The following is a 23,137-nucleotide window of genomic DNA, read 5'->3' on the forward strand; positions in this document are numbered from 1 at the left end:
TGAAAGGTGAGCATGGTGGCACACGCCTGTCATCTCGTACTTGGGTGGTGGAGGCAGGAAAATTGATAGTTGGGGGCTACCCTGGGCTACAAATGAGATTATTTTAAAGCAAAACAAAAATAGTAAAATTGTTCCTTTTTAATTCCTTAGTAAGATAAACATAATGAAACTCTGTTACATGTTATGCTTAAAGTAATATGCATGATTGCACACAATCTGTGCTGGCTCTGGCACTCACTTCACTGACCTTCATACTAATGTCCTGGGGCTGATGGGTTTATTACCCTTGTGCATTAAGCAATGCACCCAGAATCACAGAACAAATAGAAAAACTAGAATTCAGAATCCATAATCCTGGGTTTTTTTTTTTTGTTTTTTTACAATTGTTCTTGGCTGGTTAAAGGAATTCTTGGGTTTGATTTTTTTGGTTTTTTGAAACTAGGTCTCAGTGTTTTCCCAGGCTGGCTCAGAAGTTGCTATGTGTCCCAAGCTAGCCTGAATTCTTGCTCCTTCTGCCTCATACTCTCAGATGCTCAGGTTTTTGCCATCACAGTTGGCTATAATTATAATCTGAAATATATTGGTATCATTGTGCCACTCATATTTGAATCTGATTTTATTTTGAGATGATTCAAAACTTAACAGAATTGTCTCTGATAGTGTTCTCTGCTTAACTATGAATTGAGATCCAAATCTGCAAACAGACGTCCTTCAGATTAGTAACATGACACAATTCAATGTGTTACAGATCACTTTGGGATTTTGTTAAAATTCAAATTTTTATTCAGTAGCTCAGAGGTGGGTCCAAAGATGTTGCAGTTCTAATGAGTGACTAGATGAGACTGACGGTCTATCACATGTTCAATATCAATGGCATAAGGGCTGAGTATGGTGGTCCATGCCTTTAATCCCAGCACTCAGGATGTTAAGTCGAAGGATTACCATAAATTCAAGGCCAGGCTGGGCTACAGAGAGAGTTCCAGTTCCACCTGGGCTAGAGTGAGATCCTGCCTCTAAAAAAATATCCATGAATAAAAATCATGATTAAATATGAGTAGATCTATCAGGTGAACAGTAATTAAGCTTTCATTTTCTGATTTTTGCAAAAGTTCTCATTGGGGAAATCTAGACCAGAGCAGAAACCATGCTTATCTTATAGGACTTTGTTTTGATGATAAATTTAGATAGTTCCATGTAAAGTACTAAAAACTAACATGAAACAAACTAACACCTGTGTGGTTACCATCACCATGAAGTTCAATGCTTCCTCAGTTCAATGTGCCACAGCCTACGTTGACCAGATCTGCCTTCACTATAAATGCCAACAAATGACCTCTTCTCTATGCACATGTGATCCCAAGAACATAGTGAACTCAGTGAATTTACTCACCTAGAAACTAAGATAGAATCCATAATTTCCCTTACCCATGAAATCTTTTCACAAGCTTCCTATGAAATTTCAGTCTGACAGCACAATATTGCTTTCTCTTGGTAAAGATATCTTATCTGAATTTTATTACTCCCATCACTTCTTATGGCCTGAGAGTGCTTTAACAGCACTGCATTCTCACACTATTAAAGCTCATTATCAATGCTGACTTCCTTCTTCCCTTCCATAAACTCCACTAACTGCTAGGCTGATATAAGAGGCCACCACATAAGGACCAACTGTGCAAGTTTCCAGTCTTCAGCCTTTTGATTGCCTTGTCTCTCAATGCCAGGCTTGCTAGTATCTGGCAGTTTAGATTGTCCCAAATGCAGTGGTAATTGTTCTTGGAAACCTTGAAAAATGTCATAGTTTATTCATAAAGCTGATCTTCCCTTGTTTGAAATTCAACCAACTTTGATTCATTTATTTAACAAATTTGTACTGGGAAACCATCACTGGTTATTGTATGGAGACAGAGATGGATGATATACAGTGTGTAGGTGCCCTTAATATTCTGATATACCATAAACATATGTTCATATTCCATGAGTTGTTTTTTTTTTTTTTTTTACCAGATCTTGGGTGAAATAAATGTTTCTGATTTCAGTTTCTTATTTTATGATGAACCTGATAGATGACAGAGATCTAGTGTGTCATTAGAATGTTTAGTCATACTACATATCTAAAATATGCTATTTCTGGTTTCCAATGTAGTCCTATACTCCATTCCTTTTTAAATATCTGAAGAACCAGAGACTCTGACACAACCAAATATAGTGTGCCAACCTCTGAAAGAGAAAGGTGGGTACAGGAGTAGGGAGTGGGGGAATTTTTCACTCATATAATATTTTTTTTCTAAAAAGTTTTTTTTTCTAAAAAGATGTCAGGAATCACCTCAGTAATAATTTCATGAGAGATAAACATTAAGAGGTATCTGTGAAAGTGAATTGAGTGAAGTGAGGATTTTTCTGGATTACAAAATTTAGCTCCAACATGTTTACAATGAAATCTAGTCAGTATGAATACATGGAATTATGTTTGATTTGAAGAACAAGTTCATGAAGATCACAAGAAATTGAAATACCTTTTGTTTCTGGTTTCTGTGGTTCAGGGATTGAGCCCAGGGCCCTATGCATGCTAAGCAAATGATGATATGTAGTACCGAGGTACACCCCTAGTGGTGGCTTACATTTTCACTAGATTGCCTCCCAGGGTTGGCCAAGATGCTTTATTTGTTCATAAACTTGAAGGGATGTGATCTGAGGCCATTCCCAATCCATTTGTTTAGTCTGCCATCTGTGGAGTTATAAAACTTTTGACAAATACTACAAAAACTTGAATGTTGTATTATCTTCATGTTTGCACACAGTGTGGGACTATTTGCTTTTTATGGTATTTCTTCAAATCATAAAAGGTGATCATGTGACTCAAAAGAGTTCTAGTAGCATTAAAGAAGTGGTAAGAAGAGTCCAGGAAACATCTATTAACATTGTGGAATTATTTTTCTTCATCAAGACATAGTCCTTCAGTTGTTACAAAAAATTTTTAACATTAAGTTTTTGGAGGGCTTAATTTCTAATAAATAAAAATGCTGAGCAGCTTTCAGAACATCCTGCTTCAAAGAATATTTCACATGTATGCCCACTTAATACATTTATTACTAAAAATCAAATTAGTAGGAGAAGACAGCCATTTCCATCTTAAGCACATTGATTTGTTGTCCATGATATTTCTGTTGAACTGGTAGAGATTTTAAGATTAAAATAATTATTAAAAAAAAAAAGCTGGGCCTAGTGGTGCACATGTTTGATCACAGCACTTGGGAGGTAGAAGTAGAGGTAGGAGGATCGCCATGAGTTCAAGGCCACAATGAGACTACCAAGTGAATTCCAGATCAACCTGGGCTAGAGTGAAAAAAAAAGTAAATAAATACTTCCACCTACACTCCTTAACTGAATGTGAATTATATTCACATTATTACATTATATAAATATCATTTTTACCTCAACATGTAGGTTTAGCCACATAACAAGAAAGAGTAGATTGCTACAATTGATGGTTATCAGTTAGAAATCTGTATTTATATTATTTTCCAAAAGCCAAGAATGTACAAACATCTATTTTGGCACTAAAAGACTTGACTTTAAATCCATAACTGCTAACTGAGGGGTATAGTAATTACCTAAACTCTCTTAGCTCGTTAGGCTCAGTATTAATTCCAGGCCATACCTACCTTGCAAATTGTGATAAAGAATCATAATGTATGTAAAATTCCAAGTCTCCTACCTAGTAACAGGGGCAAAATATTTCATATATGAGTTGTCATGCATATGGTGACCGGTAAATATCAGTTACAATTTAGTCACTCACATATTTTCACTGAGAGCCTACTTGTGTGCCCAACACTTAGGTAGGTGGTTAGGTATATAAAGTAGTTAATAACACAAAAATCCCTGTCCTCAAAAATTTAGTATCTGTTGGAGCCAGGCAGACAATAAATATACCTAAATGAACTGTATTATAACAGTAGAAATGGTATTAACTATGGGTAGTGTTACCAAAATTTTTGGTAGTCCTAGGAAGTCATGCATGATCTCAATCATTATAATGTTACCATTCACAGATCCTCCTTCATTCTCAGTGGTTTTCTAGGTTGGGAAATTAGGTGTTTGCTGATTAGTTTGCTAAGTTGTGATCTTTAGAGAAACAGAAATAATAGACTGTAGTAGAGAGAGAGATTGAGTTATTATTAGACCTGACCTACGTGTTTATGGAAGGCACATCTTATGGCATGCGGTGTGAAGCTGGAGAACTGAGAGAACCATGAGTGTCTGGGGCAGAGTCCAGCTGGTTCTGGAAACAAGGGCCTGGGAACCAGAAGCAGAGTGGGGAAGATGGCTGATGCAGCTCAAAGAGAGAAAAATTGCCCCTTTTCCAACTTTATATTCCAGGACATTGGTGGCTCACTTTTGGGAGCATGAATCTTCTACTGATCCACAGGCTGACTTCATCTGCAGCCGCCTCAAGACACAACAAAAAGGAGGATTTTATGAAGCTAGGGAGATGGCTTAGAGGTCAGAAGTACTTGCAAGCAAAGCCTTCTGCTCTGGGTTCAATTGCTAGTCACAGAATCCAAATCTCACAGGCCAGCTAGTGTGGTGTTTCTTTGCAGTGGCAAGAAACCTGTTCTCAAAGAAGGTGGTGCACTGACTCCTCAAGGTTGTCCTCTAATATCCACACATGTGCCATGACACATATAAATAAACAAACAGGGTTTTACTTGCTATCCAGCCATTCCTTATCTTAGTCACTCTGAGAATAAATAACAATTCAGGGACCATGGCAATGCACCACACACAAAGTGTCAAACACTAGCTGTTGACTGCCTCATAGTTCTGGAGGTTTTATATCCAACATCAAGATGTCAATAGGTTGGATTCCCTGTGGCCTCTGTCCTTGGCTTCAGATGGTCTCCTCCTCATTATGGCCATGTGTGGCCTTCTCTCCATGCTCATATATACCAGGTGTCTCCTCCTCATTATGTCCATGTGTGGCATTTTCTCCATGCTCATCAATATGAGGTGTCTCTTCCTCATTATATCCACCTGTGGCCTTTGCACCAGGCTCACACATACCAGGCATCTCCTCCTCATTATGTCCACATATGGCTTTTTCTCCATGCCCACACATACCAGGCACCTCTTCCTTTTCTTTTGAGGATGCAGGAGATAGTGCATGAGGGCAGCTCTCTCATGGATTCTCTTTAATTTAACTGCCTCTTAAAATTCCACATCTCTAAATACGGTCTGCAAACTGAGAGCTGAGATTTCACTATATGAATTAGGGGAGACAAAGTTTAATGCATAATATTAACATTTTTATGTAAGGTAAAATCCAAAGAGCGGTTACAGAAGAGGTTATATAGTCACATCTCTTAAGGAGGGTATCCAGAGAAAGCCTCACTGAAGTGGGAATTCTGGAGTGAGGACGTAAAGGAAGAGGATGATACATTTCAGACACAGCAACCAGCAAGTGGAAAGGGCAGAATTAGGTAATTTAGATAGGATGTTAGACAGAAAGATGAAATGGGTGATGTTGTACATTTTGTATGCCACTCTCAAGAGTGTTTTAAATGTTAGTCTTAAGGATGTGGACATTCATCTGATCTTCAATAAATGCATGATTAATTAATTGAAACTAATGAAAGACCATTATTACTAGTTTAGTCCTTTGTGGAATTCTCAGCTTTAAATAACATTGATTTAGCTCTAAATGTGCATGTTATGAAACATGTCAACTTCAAGGAGGGAAAAATTGACCTATGAATGAATGATAATGTTTAGTGGAATCATTGATATAAGATGAATGCACCTTGTGATAATATTTAAAAATTACTAGCCAGGCATGGTGGCACACACCTTTAATTCCAGCACTTGGGAGGCAGAGGTAGGAGGATCACCATGAGTTCAAGGCCACCCTATGACTACCAAGTGAATTCCAAGTCAGCCTGGGCTAGAGCAAGAACCTACCTCAAAAAAAAAAATAAATAAATAAAATAAAAATAAAAATAAATAAAAAAAAACTAGTTCCTAGTACTGATAAGAAGGCATCATAAGTTCAATACCATCTCTTAGACTTTGAATTGTCTGTGTGTGATGGGAATGTTTTTATATAAAATAGGGGATGAGTATGTGGCCATGGCTTAATTTTCTTTGGTGTTTTTTAAAATCTCTAAATGGACATGTGTCATTATTTCTGTAGGGGTATTGTAGCAAATTGTCACAGACTAGGAACCTAACACAAGGAAAGTTTATTCTTTCACAATTCAGAATGAAGCCAGAAATCTTAACCATGGATCAACTGTGGTGGTCACTTCTGGAGATACTGAATGAAAATCTATCCCTTGTTATACTTCCATGTCCTGAAAGTTATGGAGACCCTTGACACTATATCTGGTTCCACTATAGTCTCTCTCTCTCATATATATATATGTATGTATTACTGACAAGAAGGCATCAAAAGTTCAATACCATCTCTGTCATTTTGGTTCATCTGTGTTTGGTGGCAATATTTTATATAAAATAGGGGATGAGCATGTGAGCCTTTTCTTTTCTTCTCAAGATACCAGAAATTAGACATAGGACCCCCTCTAACATAGTATGATACCATTTTATCTAATTTCATCTGCAAAGATTATATTTCCAGATAAAATAACACAGTCTGTCAACCAGATAAACATGAAGTTTTGAGTGACACAATTCCACCCAGAGCAATATCCATGTAGAAACTAGAGGACAGTGAGCATTAGTAGACAGGCAGGTCACATCAGTGTGCTCAGTGCACCACAGTCAACAGTAGCTGACTTGTCTGTGATTCTTGGGATGCTGCTATGGAGTAGTCAAGAGGGGCTGTTTTCTTTCTGTCATTTCTTTGGTGTATGTGATCATGTGTGCGAATATGGACATGTATACATGCCACGCATGTGAGGTCAGAGGACAATTTCAGATGGTAGTCTTTGCTTACTTAGTTTGAGACAGAGTCACTTGTTCACTCCTCCTTCTGTTAGGCTAGTTGGTCCATGAACTTCCTGGAAATATTGTTTGTTTCTCTACCTCCCTTTTGCATAGGCACACCAGGATTACATAGAATACAAATTCTAACTCTCAGCATTGGGCAAGCACTTTCCCCACTGAAGGAGCCATCTATCTCCCCTACCCAAATATTCTGAGCCACTCTGTTGATGCTAATGGGAAATCAGGCTAAAGATTACAAACACTTTGCTTCATTGAAGTCCTGATTGGATTTTCATTCCAGCTTACTAGCACTGGGTCTACCTGCCATGCAGCCAATAAATATATATTGATTTATGAATTAACTTTGCAATAATAATGGACACCTTGTTAAAAGAAGATTACAAGCAGTTACACATTTGAACTGAAGATAGGAATGTAATAACTCATATTGTAATTTATAATGGTTTGTTACTTCTTAGGCATTTGAAGGATTTTTATAGAAATGGTTATTTCATTTATCCCCCAACTTTTCGGAGACTAGTAACTGTTCTGAATTAAACCTCATTTTTACAGATAAAGAAATTAGTGCAGACCTTTCTATCAGCTGCATTATTATTTTTGATACCACCGAGAATTTGATGGACATCCTACAGAAAATGGCAATGGAGATAGCATTTCTAGCAAAGGGAGGCAAGTCACCAAGTTGTCAAGATTATGTCCAGGATGGAATGAGTTAAGAAGTTTAATGGAGGAACAGGGGAAGGAAACCAGAACCCACTATGAAGGAAAAAATAATTATCCTCTAGGTGCAGACTGCACAATGAGACACACCTAATCAATGAACTAGTCTACTGCATAAAGGCCCTGGTGGCATCATATCAAGAGAAAAGTCAGGCCAAGGTTAGATGGGTAAGAAAATGTTCATGCTCCCATACTGCCATGATGAGCTCTGTTTCTCTCCACTTTAATTCTCTCAGCTAGAATTTGGCTGCCAAATGGGGTTCTTATCAAGGTTAAATGATACAATGCTATAAAGCCCTCAGCATGTAGAAAATATTTTATGTGTTTAATTCCAGAGCACTATAGTTTAGCTAATATTTATTTATATATTTCCTTGGGGGAAAAATTATCATCAAAGTGCATTTAGTGGGATTTCTTGGACTGTATCTAACTCATGGCTCACATTTATTATTCTTGCTAAAATGAAAGTTTCGTGAGACCAAAGATGTGTTTTTACCAAGTCAAAGTAGGTGTGAAATTAATATTTTTAATAAACATCATATTATATCACTTATCCTTTCATGATACATCTATTTTCCACTCACTTCACTCATAGAAGCTATACAGGGTTTTCTACTGAGATGTTGAACACAATGAACAAAAGCAAACAAGTGATTTTCCACCTGAAGTCCTACAGATACATTATTAACGAACAGTGCACAATTGATGACCCAACTGTGAAAATGAATGAAATGGCTATGACTAGATGTGTACACCAGTTCTGGAGAGCTAGCTCAGTTATTTCACAGTATGGGGAGCTGTGCTCAGATTGGTAGCATCATGGAAGCTAAGCATGACAGTTCAGCTATAGACCTTGTCTCAAAAAATAAGGTGCAGGGCTGGAGAGTTGGCTTAGTGGTTAAGCACTTGCCAGTGAAGCCTAAGGACCCTGGTTCAAGGCTCAATTCCCCAGGACCCACATTAGCCAGATGCACAAGGGGGCACATGCATCTAGAGTTCATTTGTACTGGCTGGAGGCCCTGGTGCACCCATTGTCTCTTTCTCTCTCTCCTCTCTCTCTCCCTCTTTCTCTCTCTGTCTGTCGCTCTCAAATTAATAAAAATAAAAAAATTAAAAAAATAAGGTGCAGAGCAATTGAGGTAAACACCAATGTCAACTTATAACCTACACATGCACATACACGTGTGCCCCCATATGTCCATACGCACAACACATACACATACAGAAACAAAAAGATATTCACGAGTTACTAGCTACTATTTGTGGAGTTAGGTGAACTAGAGCTTTCACTGCACAATAAACAATCTGCTTGATTAGAAAATGAACTTTTTTGTTGTTGTTCAATAGAGAAAGTGTTTATTAAAAAATTGATTTCTATTTATTTTTCAAGTTTTGAAATTTTCATAAATGTATTCATTTTGTTCATAGTCCTGCCTAACTGCCCTCTCATATGAACCCTCAATTAGCACCTTTATTCTTCTTTATTAATCCCTTTAAACTTAAATGCCTCTTTTAATCCATTAAGTTAAATCAGGGTTGCTTGCATAATCATAGGCAAAATGTTATTCATCATGGAATGGGGCATCTTAGCAGTGGCTGTATCACTGATGAATCTCACTTGTCCTCTCCCAGCAACCATTTGCTTCCAGCTAGATAGTTTGGCTTTCTTTGGGTTTTATATAGTTTTGACTTGCAAATTTGTATTTTGAAAGTACAGAAAATGGCTTCCAAGTTGAAAGACAAATTTGAAAATTAAACCCATATTTGAACTTCTCACAAGAGAATTAAGAGTTAGAGTTGGATCTAATATTTGTAGTTTGAGGTAGGGTCATGTTCTAGCCCAGGCTGACCTGGAACCACTCCATATTCCCAGCCAGCCTGGAATTCATGGTGATAATCCTAACTCTGTCTCCTAAATCCTTGGATTAATGTCATGTGCTTCTACAGTCAGAAAATAAAGTTTATAATCTCAAATCTTATCCAAATCAATTTTGAAACTGTATAGGTCTCTTATAATTAGGGGAACCAACCCCATTAAACTGTAAGTAACTTTATGGCTAAATACACAATGCACTCATCAAAAAATTTGAATGTATAGTGTTCAATTATTAAAGATGCTTAAACAACAAACATGAATTATTTGTATTAGCCTGAGGAAGACGTGCAGTGCATTAGTATTAAGATTTGATTTATATTCTCATATATATGATAAAAATTTTATTAAAGAAACTACATTTAAGAAGAGACTTTTATGTGGTGTTTAGTGATTGCTGTATCAGAGAAGACATTGCTGTTATTTTTGAAACATTCCACTTTGCTTTGGGCTCTGGGCCTTAAGCACTTTTCTCCTACCATTCGGTGATTAGGAGAAGAGCCTTACCTAGTGGGAAGCTATGCATAGGATACTCATTTGAACCTCCAGGCTGTCCCAGGAAACAGCAAAGCCTGCGATCTTTATTACTCCCCTAATACAGGTGAGATAAAAGAGGCTCTGTTGGATTAGTGCACTCTTCTGAAGTCTTAGGAACAAAAAGTGGCAAAGTTTGAACTGAAACTAGTTTTTTCTGACTGCAAGTCTTCCCATTATACGTGTGACCTTCAGAGTGTCCCTGAACTTACATGTTTAGCTCCTTATTCCTTTCCTACAAACTAGCTATGGAATTTTAAAATTATTGTCGCCACTTTGGCATTGTTTGCAGCATAATGAAGTAGCCATATTCAACTGTGGAAGTAACCACTTTGTTGTTAATGTGTGGTCACGCTTTGCCATCCAGAGAGGGACATTGCTGAGCAGGAAAGGGGGCAATAACCCCGAGTGTTGGGACAACTTGCACCCACTGAGACCACCATGGACCAAGACTAGGAGGCTTTATCCTCCTACCTATAAGAAATTATGTTTCAAACTCCCACACAAGAAACATCCCCATATAAGTGATTTGGGGCATTCTTTCAGGAAAAGAAAGAAAAACTGGATTTCAATGATGAATCTTAAAAGACATCAAGGAGAGTTGGAGAGTTGTGGATGTGGTTCAGTCGCAGGGTTTTGCCTAGTCCACATGAGACAATGGGTTTGATCTTTCTGTCTCTCTTTCTCTCTCTCTCTCTCTCTCTCTCTCTCTCTCTCTCTCTCTCTCTCACACACACACACACACACACACACACACATGAAACTGAGGTGTCTTCCATGCTGATGCTTTCTACAGCCGGTACTTCTGACTAGTTTGACTAGGAAAGCAGCACAGGGATATAGACAATCATCAGAATTCACAGTACAAATTGAACATCCTTATCTGCAAATCTGGATTTTCAGATTTCCAAATTGGGCACACCCAACTGATAAAATATGAGAGATCCCAAAACTGAAACTATGCAACCATGCATTTCAATTAGGGAGACTTAGCCTTTTGGATTTGGAAAACAGTGCAGCCTTCAGTATGTGATTGTGTGCTACCATTTGCCTAGGAGGAGCTTAAAAATTATTATTCTGGGCATGCTAAGAAGCAAGTGCTGTGCCGCTGACCCACACTACCTTAAAGTATTATTCTGTACACCACTGTATCATATTGTCTTCCAGTGGTTTGTGAAGAACACATTCAACACAAAAGTAAGCAAGATCAAGTGAGCTTCTGACTTGACTGGAAGGGTAACTGAGCCAGAAGTAGAAAGAAAAGATCTAAAAGAATGGGGCTGAGGGGAAGAGTGAGGAAGAGAGAGAAAAGTATTAAAGAATAAGGGCACATAGTGACACTGGAGTCAGAGAAACCAAGGGCCAGTTCTTAGGAAGAGGAAAGAGAGGTGAACAAATGATGTCTTCTCCATCCCACCTCCTACCCCTGTTTGCCAGCAGAAGTCTTTCATCTGATATCCTTCATTCATGTTAGATATTTATTTTTGCTATGTGTTCATTTATTTACACTATAATATCACTAATGAAAGGATTTGTGTTGTTTGTTTTATGTGTTTTTATTTAATTCTATTCTTCATTTTTGACAAACTCATACATGTATACAACAGATTTTGATGCCACCACAGATATACTCTCTTTTCCCCTTCAGCTTCCCCAACTTCTTTTGTCCACTAGATCTCTATCTATTTACATGTTTATTTTGTTTTTTTACTTACTTATTTAAATTAGGATCACTTGAATAATCATGAGTTCGAGGTTATTTACTAGTGAGTGGAGAATCTTTCTAGTGGTTACCCCTAAAGGACATGACTTCCCCTCTGCCAACAAACATTTTTCATTCTTTACTTTGGGAGTGTGGGATTTTACAAACCTCTGCCTCACCAATGATGAAATATTGATAAGGTGAGGAAACCCCATCAGCTATGAGTTCATGAGTACAGTGGACTTGTGATATCAAGAAAACAACATTCCACAGCCCCACTTGTCATCCTCCTGTTCTTCCTTGAGTTTCCCTAAGCCTCTGTTTGTTTCTTTAATGCTTAAATTTTCCCAGTCCTTAGGAGAGTACTTAGCATATACCAGGCACTCAATACTTGTTTTTGAATAAATTAATTAATGAAAAAAAATAGAATTTTCCTCTCCAAGAACCTGAAGTTTAATATGATAAATTGTGTTGTGGTAGATGTAGATTATTGGATTTCCCCAGAGCAGAAATGTTTTATGTGACCACTGAGTATCCTGAGTTAGACAAATAAATCCATTTGTCATTTTGTAATGTATGCACTGATAATAAATGATTTTGAATGATTGATTAAATTTTTTATGGGATACAAATTAATCTATAAGAAAGTATTTAGTATCTGTGCAGATAATATGCTGTATTCTATCGCAACTTGCAGGCTAACTTAATTTCACCATCGGTTTTCTTCTAGGTGACTGGTGGTAAAGAAAGGCACATCCCCTTACTCTGTCAGTGCTATCCTCATAAGAGGAGCATCACATTCAGTTACCTATTTAAACTGCAGTGACTGTGGAGTGCATATTATGCAAATTCTAAGTGCATCTGCTTAATATAGACCTATACATAATTTGCATCAGAACATCAGAACAATACATAGGCTGATTTATATAGTACTAGATACTGATTGAACATTGTATATATCAAATATTGTATAAAATACTGGAAATACAGAAGAAAGGTATATTTTCAAATCTAATTGAGTGTTTGAATAGCATTCTTTGATCTTACATATTTTCAACATGTATCAAGCATTATCTCTGCATTCTATTTCCTAATTTATTTTGAGTTAACTAAACATTTTAGGAATTTCATTCTAATTCCTCTAATGAAGTTTTTTTTTGTTGTTTGATTGTTTGTTTTTTGGTTTTTCGAGGTAGCGTCTCACTCTAGCCCAGGCTGACCTGAAATTCCCTATGGAGTCTCAGGGTGGTCTCAAACTCATGGCAATCCTCCTACCTCGGCCTCCTAAGTGCTGGGATAAAAGGCATGAGCCATCACGTCTGGCTCTCTAATGAAGTTTTTACTCTACTTCCTTGCTTTAGCTTTCCTTAGTATCCTAGCATATAGAGCCTACAGTATCTCTCCTCTGCTGCTTACAGGCTATTTATACTTAGTATAATGGAACTTTATGGAAAAATATAAGAGCCATACTGTGATGAAATTCCATTTACCCTCCTTCATACTTCACACTATTATTCTTAGAATTTTTTACCACAAATTTTTACATAAACTCAACAATACCTGCTTTGTCTTAATCATGTGAAATAAAAAGACATAATTTTTCCTCTGGTTCACGTGTTATCCATTTTTCCTGCTTTTTATTTCTACCTGGAGATTCAATTTTCCATATCATGTCCTTTCCCCTTATTTGGAGAAATTTCTTTAGCATTTCTTATAATGTGGGTCTATTAACTCTGTATCAGTGCACTTTTAGCTTATGTAAAAACATCATTACTTCACAATCATTCTAGAAAAAACTTTTTATTGAATATAGATACTTGGTATTCCCCTAAGAATACTTGAGAGGCTGTCACATCACTCAGTCTCTATTGTATCCTATGACAAATTATTCTCACACTATCCTACATAGGTGCCCTTAATTGTATTTCTAGGTTTTTTTCTCATTTTTTAGTTCTCAGTAATATAACTATGATGCCACTATATTTTTTTCTTGTTTTATTCTTGCCTGAGGTACACACATGTATTTATCTTCAACTGATACCACTAAATAAATATGAAACATTTTTCCCATTACTTTTCCAAAAATCTCTCTCCCCTCTCCTCTGATTCTCCAATATTTATGTTCTTGACATTTTGCACAGGTCTCTAACACCCTCTTTGGTTCTCTTTTTTTCTATTACTTAGATAATTTATTTCTTTTGATTTCTCTCTAAGTTCCTTAACCCTTTCTTCAGTAGATCCTCAAATACCATTAATTTCACCCTTGACATTTTTTAAAATTTAATTTATTGGTTTTCTTTTCAGTAAATACAGGCAGTTGGGTACCATTATTTAGGCTCATCTGTGATCTACCCCCTCCCATTAGACCTTCCTTGTTAATGAAAATGGGTCGTGCATTGTGGAGTTAGCCCCCAGTTATTGGTATGATAAATGTCTCTGCAAATCATGACCCAACATGTGACTCTGACATTCTTTCCGCCCCCTCTTCCGCAAAATTTCCCTGAGCCATGTTGGATTCATTTTTGGTCTGCTTCAGTGCTGAGGTGTTGGGGGCCTCTGAGGCTCTGGCTCTCTGATTTGGTAGGAGTTGATTTTTCTCTGCGTTGATCTCCTTCCCCTTTGTGCTGGTATCATACTCTTGACATTTTTATCTTAGATGTTTAGTTTTGTATCTCTAAAATTTTCTTTTAGTTTCTTTTTTTTTAATTAGTTTTCTGAAAATTTCTATAATGATTCAGTATTATCATTATTTTCTTTAAAATCATTTCATATTAATTCCAACTACCGTGTCTATCTTATGGCCTCTATTCACTCCTTGAAACATTAATTATAAGTTACATTTTGCTGTCTTTTCACATTCCAGATACTTTTTGATACCATGACCAGCATTATTACAATGCAATGAAGGAAGCTTGCATTGGTTTGTATGCCTTTAAAATGCAGTGAATATTTTTCTAGAAAACCTTCCATAGTGCAACAGTTCCTCTTGGTCTTTTTCATTTTCTGGTCTGTTTTCTGTTGCAATGGGTCAGTTTTAGTCATTGCCTTAATCATAGGGTAGAATTGACCCTTTCCTTCTAAAGTCTTTCTGATCTCACCAAAAAATGCTCTAAGTTTCTTTTATTTTCCCTTTCTTTGTGTGTGTGTGCACATATGTGCATGTGTACATGACACCAGCAATTTAGCACTATCTCACTTGTGTTAACTCCCCTTAGTTCTCAGCTTTGAAGTAACTTCTGTCTCATAAGCATTACAATGCCTCACTTTAAGCATGAATTTTTCAGCTCTTAGTCAATAATCCACAATCGATTCTCATACAGGTCCTGGCAGCATTCCCAGAACACACAGATCACACTTCTTTTCTTACAAATTCCAGCCTCTTAGGTATCTTGCTCAGCTTCCCCCATCTCACTCAGCTCAGTGGTCTTGGGCTTCTCCTTCCTAAACCTGGGAAGGAACCTGCCATCAGGCAATGAGAGCTGGGGCATTTTAAGGGTTATCTATTGGATTTCTCTTCCCTCAAGCATCACAGTGATATACTAGTTATTGTTTTGTTTTTGAAATCTAATTGTCATATTATTTATATGTTGGGATAGCACATCCAATAACATTTATTCATTAACCACTAGATGTGGAATGCATCATCCATCTATATTACTTGGAAGATGTATATTCTTACATCATGAATTGTACTTCCTACAACAGAGGGCAAAAGAAACTAAGGGAACATATCTAGATCTCTATGATTTGGTTTGGTTTGTGTTATGAGGCTTTCCTCAGGAAATGGTCCCAGAATTGAATTCTCAAGGGTGAGTTGGAATGAACTAGAAAAGAGAAAGCAAAGTACATGTTCACATGCAGATTATAACAGCATTTGGAAGGGCCCTGAGGATGGAAGAAACATGGTACATTCAAACAAGTGAAACAGTTATACCAAGAATTCATTGAGAGTGTATTATGTGATAGTCATTAGCTAAATATTTTATATATCGTTTCACTTGATACCAAAAAATTATAAGGACATACTATGATTACTTATCACACAAGAGTGAGACTGGAGCCAGAGGAAGCTTATATTGGATTTATGAGCCCTTGGTAGGATGTGTGGGAACACCCACCCTCAGGATCATATAACATTTTTAGGAGGCTTTTAATCAGGAGAATGACTGGTTTGGTTTATATATTTATCTCTCCATTTTGTCACCTGCATAGACAAAGATATTAATCAATGGGAACTCATGGTAGGTGCTTATGGGCTCACAGGAAGATTCATATAGGCCTGGGGTCAAGGCTGGTTTAAAATAAGGATTGAATAATGATGCAGAAAAGGAAAGAGCCCAGCTTCCTCTAGGTCCCTGCCATAAAGATAGTCTAACCTTAATTTAAATTGGTTTTATTACTGTTACATTAGACACCTACCAGACTAATTTGGGGTGAGTGATTCATGTTGACATGAAAATTCTGGCTTCCATGAGTTCAGGGGAAAAGTTGATGGTGAATGGGGCAGTGGACTCCTGACATCCACAGTTGCTCCAGGTGCTTCCTAGGTTGGCCATTCAGCCACTGCTTTCTGCTGAGTTTCTGCAATTGCCTGACTAATAGACACCACACTTGTTCCTGCAGAATCTGTGACTGGCAAACATCTTGCAAAACATGTCTTGCTTCCTTGCTTGAATTAGGTTCCATTCATTAATGTCTACTTTTTTTAAAAAAGTGAAAGATTGTCACATACCTGGACTTATCAGCACGTCAAGCACATTTATTTTCTCACTTTCAGGGAAGGCAAAGGTATGAACAGGTGATTGCTGTGTGAATGACTTATGAACATCTATCTCCTTGGTAATCAGAGATGGAAGCAATGAGAACAGAAAATTGTGATGTAGGCCCTTAATGTGGGTTTGAATATTGAAATTTCAATCCAGGAAACTCTTTTAGAGATTTTTGTTTTTGGGTCTAAGGCCCAAAATAATTAGGTACCAAATTTCACTATTGGCATGAAATAAATACCCTTTCATGATTCTGTTTTCATTGCTAATTATTTCCTTTAGTACAACTTGAGGTATATATGTATATAGTAAATAAGATGCAAAACATTTTGGGGCCGTAATCTATTGCTTGCGATTGCCTGAGGGAGCAGCTGGCTGCCTGGAGTCTTGCCTGCCCTGCTTCTCTGATCACCCCTGCAATGTGGCGGGTCTCTCTGAGCAGAGGGCATTTACAGAACTGACCGTGTATTTTCTAGGTTTCCTCTATGCTCAGAACAACACCAAGCGCAGCATTAAAGAGCGGCTCATGAAGCTCTTGCCCTGCTCAGCTGCCAAAACATCGTCTCCTGCTATTCAAAGCAAGTTTGGTTTTACTTTCTCCCTCATACTATTTGTTTCATTTGTTCTGGTTTGCATGCACTGCAGTTCTGTACTTTAAAAAGAGTCAGTCTATCATCTTGATATAACCAACTCTATCCATGGACTCAAATTTACCTGGAAGAATTTAGTGTAATTATGAAACATTTTCTAATTGGCATTCTGAAAACACAATGCTTATGATCAGAACCTGTACTTCAAAACTTTGATATGTTTCTGATTGATTAGAGGGGTGGGTATGTCAAGTAAGTCTTGGATTGCTGTTACCTAACTTGGTGGAAGAAAATATACATGGTATAGCGTTCAAATCAGATGGATAAACATAGCTATCGCCTCATTTTTTTCTATGGGATAAAACATTCAAAATTCCTACTTGTAGCTTTTCTGGAGGACCAAATACATTATCAGCACTTGTAGTCTCATCACTGTACAACAGAAGATTAGAACTTATTTATTCTTTCTTTAAATTTTAAATATTTTATTCATTTATTTATTTGAGAGAGAGAGAGAGAGAGATAGAAAGAGGCATATGGATATACATTCAGAGAATGGGTGCACCAGAGTCTCTAGTCACTGCAAACAAACTACAGATGCATGTGCCACCTACTGTATCTCACTTTACATGGGTACTGGGGAATCAAACCTGGGTCCTTTGAATTTGCAAGCAAGTGCTTTAACCACTAAGCCATCTCTCCAGCTCCTTATTTATTTTATCTAGCTGTAGTTTAGTACCCATTAATCAACAATTGTCACCTATTGCTTCCCCCTTCCTTCCCCAGACCCTAACACCTACTATTCTACTCAAAACTTCTACATGATCAACATTTTATATCACACAGTACTTTTCTTTCTCTGCCTGACTTATTTCACTTAACATAATGATCACAAGTTCCTTCCATGTAGTCACACATGACCTTCTTTTCATAGCTTAACATCAGTCTAATGTGTATATAAACAAGATTATGTTAATACATTCTTCCAGTGATACCTATATTGATCCTATTTCATGGTTATTACGAATACTGTGCTTCAGTAAACATGGGAGAGTAAGTATCTCCTTAACACATAGCTCCCATTTCCTGACACTACTAACCTAAGAAAAGGACTGATAGATTATATCTTTATTGCATTTCAAATTTTTGAGAACTTGCTATTATGATTCTCCATGATAGATGAAATCTTATAAATTTATTTACTTCAAGCTACTGTGTATGTAACTTAGATACTGCCAACTTCATAAATGTCACAGATTAGGCAATGATATATTTATAAATGAAAACTTTTTAAAAAATTATAACTTTTTCCTTTTGCTTTTTTTTCAGCCCATGTTAGGAATCTCTAGAAAAACAAGACCAACATATATACATGCACACATGCGCATGCATGCACACACAAACACACACACACACACACAATGTCACCTATGTATGGCTCACAAAGTTGTAGAACTTGTTTTGGATAAAATTTATAGGTATTTTTTCAAGATTGAAAGTCAGGCAGCATTTGATTCTGTGGTAGGATTAAAAAGTAGTGGGCACTTAAGGAAAAATTATCAGTTGATTTTACAAGATACTAAATGGTATTTTTAGTGAGAATGTATAAGTATTCTACTACAAACATGTTTACATTATTTTTTCTTAGCATCAAAAAATTCTTAGAAATAGAGAGAGTGATCTTTCCTAGTGTGGAAACAGAACATATCATTATATGCTATCTTTCTGGTCTACCACACCAAAAACACATATTGGAATAGAGATTTTAAAATGTGAATTTCAGGTTAGGGAGATGGTTTAGTGGGCAAAGGTCTTGCTATTCAAACTTAAGCTTACTGTGTGAGCAGCAGCTAAACTGAGACAGATACATTCTCTTTCTCTCTCTGCCTCTTTCTGTCTCTCACAAAGTAAATAAATAAAAACAAAATTAACAATTTATCAGATATTTGCTGAAAAACCATCATTTGGTCCATGTATACATGGAAAAGGTAATTTCTTTAGTGAAGAGAAATCGTCAGTCTGTTAGCAATCTGCCTGCACCAATACCCATGAAAGCAGTAATCCCAACATGTATTTACAGAGGTCCCAAATTAGTCTCAATCCTGTCCTTTCCTAGAAGCATACATCTTCAAACTAGGAAAAAGAATTTTCTCACCTCAAATTGATCAGAATGACTAGAGTCTTGCATTTTATAAATTCAGTGTTCTTGACTATCAGGAAAATACAAGTTAAACTCTGTTGAGACAATAACTCAACTTAGCCAATGAAGCTAAAGTAGTCTGTAACTCTCCCGCCAAAGCTCCGGAAGAGGTGGAAGAAGTACTGTAAAAGCCACAGAGTGGGCAGGAGTATCCTGAGGCATTGCTCCCTGCAACAAAAACTGATAGATGCATTCATGACCCCACAGTGAACACCAAAAATCCAAAACTGAGGTGGGCCATGAGTGGACCGGGGACTGGGGGAAAGGGTGTATTATAACCTGATTGGAATACAGCTAACACCTAATAGGCTCATATAGTAAAAATAATTTTAAAAAATAGTAGAGAGAATACTTCGAGGGAGGACAAGTTCAGTGAATAAAAGGATGGGAGATGAGAAGACAGAGGGATGCAAGGGAACTATGATCACACATTTACAACTAGATAACAATTGTCAATAAAAAGTTTAAAGAAATCATTAAATTATCAAGAAAGCAAAAACACTAAGTGTTGGCAAGGATGTAGGGGAAAGAAAACCTTATTAACTGCTGGTGGGAATTAGTATAATCAATATTGAAGTCAGAATGGAAGTTCTTTTAAAAAAATAAACAGATAAACTAAGAATAGCTAGGCATAGTGGCACACACCTTTAATCCCAGCATTCAGAAGGCAGAGGTAGGAGGATTGCTGTGAGGCTAAACTGAGACTACACGGTGAATTCCAGGTCAGCCTGAGCTAGAGTGAGACCCTGCCTTGAAAAACAAAAACAACAACAGCAACAACAACAAAAAAAAACTAAGAATAACACTCCCATAGGATCTGGCTGTATTACACGTGACTATGTACTTGAGGAATTCTGTATACCAACATCACAGAGATACGCACCTATTCATGTTTATTGCTACATTATTCATGAGAGCCAAGTAGCATAATGAGCAGAAGCGTCTGTCAACAGATAAAGGAATGCATATGCTACATAAACACAATGGAGTTCTATTCAATAATAACAAAGAGTGAAATCATGACATTTTTCTGGAAAATGGATAGAAATGGAGGTATCATATGAGGCAAAATAATCCAGACTCAAAGAGGCAAATGTTGCATGTTTCCCACATTTGTGAATCCTAGATACATATAACATGAAAGTATAAAGGAAACTGGGTAAGGAAAGAGACTAGTGGGAGATATGGGAAAAGGTGTCCCTGTAGGTCTTTAACAGAAGTTATTTTTCATTATGTGACTCTTCAAATAAGAAACCTGGGAAAACAATGGGTCTGACCTGGAGTCTCTAGGAAGGTGGGTATTATATCCACATCTCCTTCTTTCCCTCTTCTCTGATGTGTGTTAGCCAAACCCACAGGCAAAACAGTGGCCAGAGTGTAGAACATATTGCCAACAAAGCTTAGTTTCCTAAGTGCAGAGCAGCATTAAAAAGGACAAGGAAAGAGACAAGGAAACAAATAAACAAATAAAGACAGACACTATGTCCCGGATTCTAAATATACTGGGAGACAGAATCTACAACTCTTAGTCAGTCACATGACTTTCTTCTTAAATTTTTATATTCTTAATCTCATGATAACTTTGAGTCTGTGTTATAGGTACTTTTACATTGTTGGACAAACACTTAACAAGAAGCACCTAATGGAAAGAAATGGTTTATTTCAGGCTTACAGAGTCCAGGGGAAGTTCCATCATGGCAGTAGAAACTCAGTCCAGCATGCATCACTGCAGAGAGAAAAAGAGAGAGAGGAAAACACCAGCAAATACCAATGCCAGAGCCCAAAATGCTCTGAACACACCTTACAGATGGACTGCAAGATCTTCCCCCAAGTGACATCCTCCAGCAGGCTTCTAGAAACTCAAGTTACAAGCTCAAACTTGATTAAAAAAAAAAAAAAGTCTGATTCTATGGGGTCTTGCATTCAGTCTACCACAGTCTGACTAGTCCATAACTGTATATTGGTGCTGAGTAGATGCTTATAATCTCAAGTAACTTAACTAACTTCATGGACAGTTTCATATCAAGAAAATCCTAGCTCCTACATCGTATGTAAGCACAGACAGTTTTTCTTTAAAAATAAATGGTGTCAAGTCTTTGTCCATATCTCCTGAAAGATTAACAGTCATTCACTTTCCCTCTCTATGCCCCAGTTGTTGCTTCTTATGAAAAATAATCATTTTCCTATTTACTTAAAGGCCATTATAGCAACAAAATTCTGCTAATCGATAATAGTCAGGAGCTCCTATAAAAGATAAAACATTAAACACTTGGTTAGAAGCATGTTTATATTTATACACATTTCATTTAAATTTGAATCATAATAAAATCAATTTAATGCTATCTCAATGTCCTCATTCAAACAAAATAATCAATTTTCTAAATTAAAGTTTTCTTCCAATTCCATGGGTTTTGTTGCTGTTTTGAGCACACACAAAGTATGGAGAGGCGAGGCTCTTGTAAAACTAAACTACTGATCACAGAGAAGCCAGAGGGACAAGGCTATTGCAGGATTAGACTCACCCCAGAGAACTTAGTATCAACACAGTGCCATGAGTACCTACAGGGAACAATGTCTCAACTATCTGATATGTGGTGTAAACTATAGCATACAATTTCATTGTGCTTTGTCTTTCTTGTTGTTATATTGATTGCAGGAAGTTTCATATGTCTTTCTTGGCAGAGAAACCATTAGCATTTCAAGGCTGGTGGATTTGTTTTCAAAAAGTGGCTTCTGCTGCTAACATGTTGCCAATTAAAAATACAACAGGGCTGGAGAAATGGCTTAGAGGTTAAGTGCTTGCCTATGAAGCCTGAGGACCCCAGTTCGAGGCTTGATTCCCCAGGACCCACGTTAGCCAGATGCACAAGGGGGCGCACGTATCTGGAGTTCGTTTGCAGTGGCTAGGGGCCCTGGCATGCCCATTCTCTTTCTTTCTCTCTCTCTCTGTTGCTCTCAAATAAATAAATTTAAAAAAAAAATACAACAGTAACTACCAAGAAACTTTAAAAAAGACTTTGGCCTTCTTACAATTAATTGATCTCAAGGTAATTCCTCCTCAACAAGTTTAGCTTAAAGTTCTGATCTGAGCACATAATCATTAAGATCACTGGAGAAATTGAGGCATAATCTGGAAAATCAAGTAATCTTTATTTTCCAATAGAAAGAAACTTAATACTACTTAGGAATCCTAAAATTTTTATGTTCAAATTTTCAGATGTTAAATTTACTTTAAAATGACTAGCATTTTTTCTGTTTGATACTCATTGTTTTATAAAGTTCAACTTGTTATAGACTAAAAATAATACAATATGGAAACTATTGTACAAAATAGGAAACTGAGACATGAGAGGAAAATTGTGTTATCTGGATGACACCATCAACATAGGTGAGGAACTGGCTGAAGTCAGCAGTGGCTCCAGAATCTATGTGTTTTACCCAGGATCTAGTTATGTTTGAAGTTTGGTCGAGAAAGTTCATTGTGAATTTCCTGCAAAACCAAGACAATATTTTTTCCAAGCATTTTCAAATATGAGACATGCACACAGCCCATGTGTCTGGATATATTGCGATGGTTCTTGAATGACTGTTTTCCTCTCTTTGGACACCGTCTACAAAAACCAGAAGCAATGCCAAGATCAATAATTGTGGGAGCCACTGAGATGGCATTTAGTATTTCTGGCTATGAAAAGCTATAGATGTTTTGGAGCTATGTGTAATTTAATTTTATCATTCCATTTCATCCTTCTTTTTTCTTTTCTTTTTTTTTTTTTTTTTTTTGAAGCAAAC

General features: G+C 36.9%; 1 protein-coding gene across 4 annotated transcripts in view; it reads left to right on the forward strand.

Moving 5' to 3' along the window:
* Kcnip4 (potassium voltage-gated channel interacting protein 4) overlaps positions 1-23,137 on the forward strand; it is a 1,264,979-nt gene that overhangs the window by 1,090,726 nt on the left and 151,116 nt on the right. Inside the window, exon 2 of one of the 4 annotated variants that reach the window (XM_004656086.2) lies at positions 17,035-17,136. The exons of the other annotated variants lie outside the window; for them this stretch is intronic. Coding sequence (XP_004656143.1) covers positions 17,035-17,136 — 102 coding nt within the window. The remainder of the gene's footprint in view (positions 1-17,034; positions 17,137-23,137) is intronic. 4 annotated transcript variants of the gene reach the window in all.

The sequence above is a fragment of the Jaculus jaculus genome, chromosome 11, assembly GCF_020740685.1.
Source record: "Jaculus jaculus isolate mJacJac1 chromosome 11, mJacJac1.mat.Y.cur, whole genome shotgun sequence".
In the NCBI taxonomy this organism is placed as follows: domain Eukaryota; kingdom Metazoa; phylum Chordata; class Mammalia; order Rodentia; family Dipodidae; genus Jaculus; species Jaculus jaculus.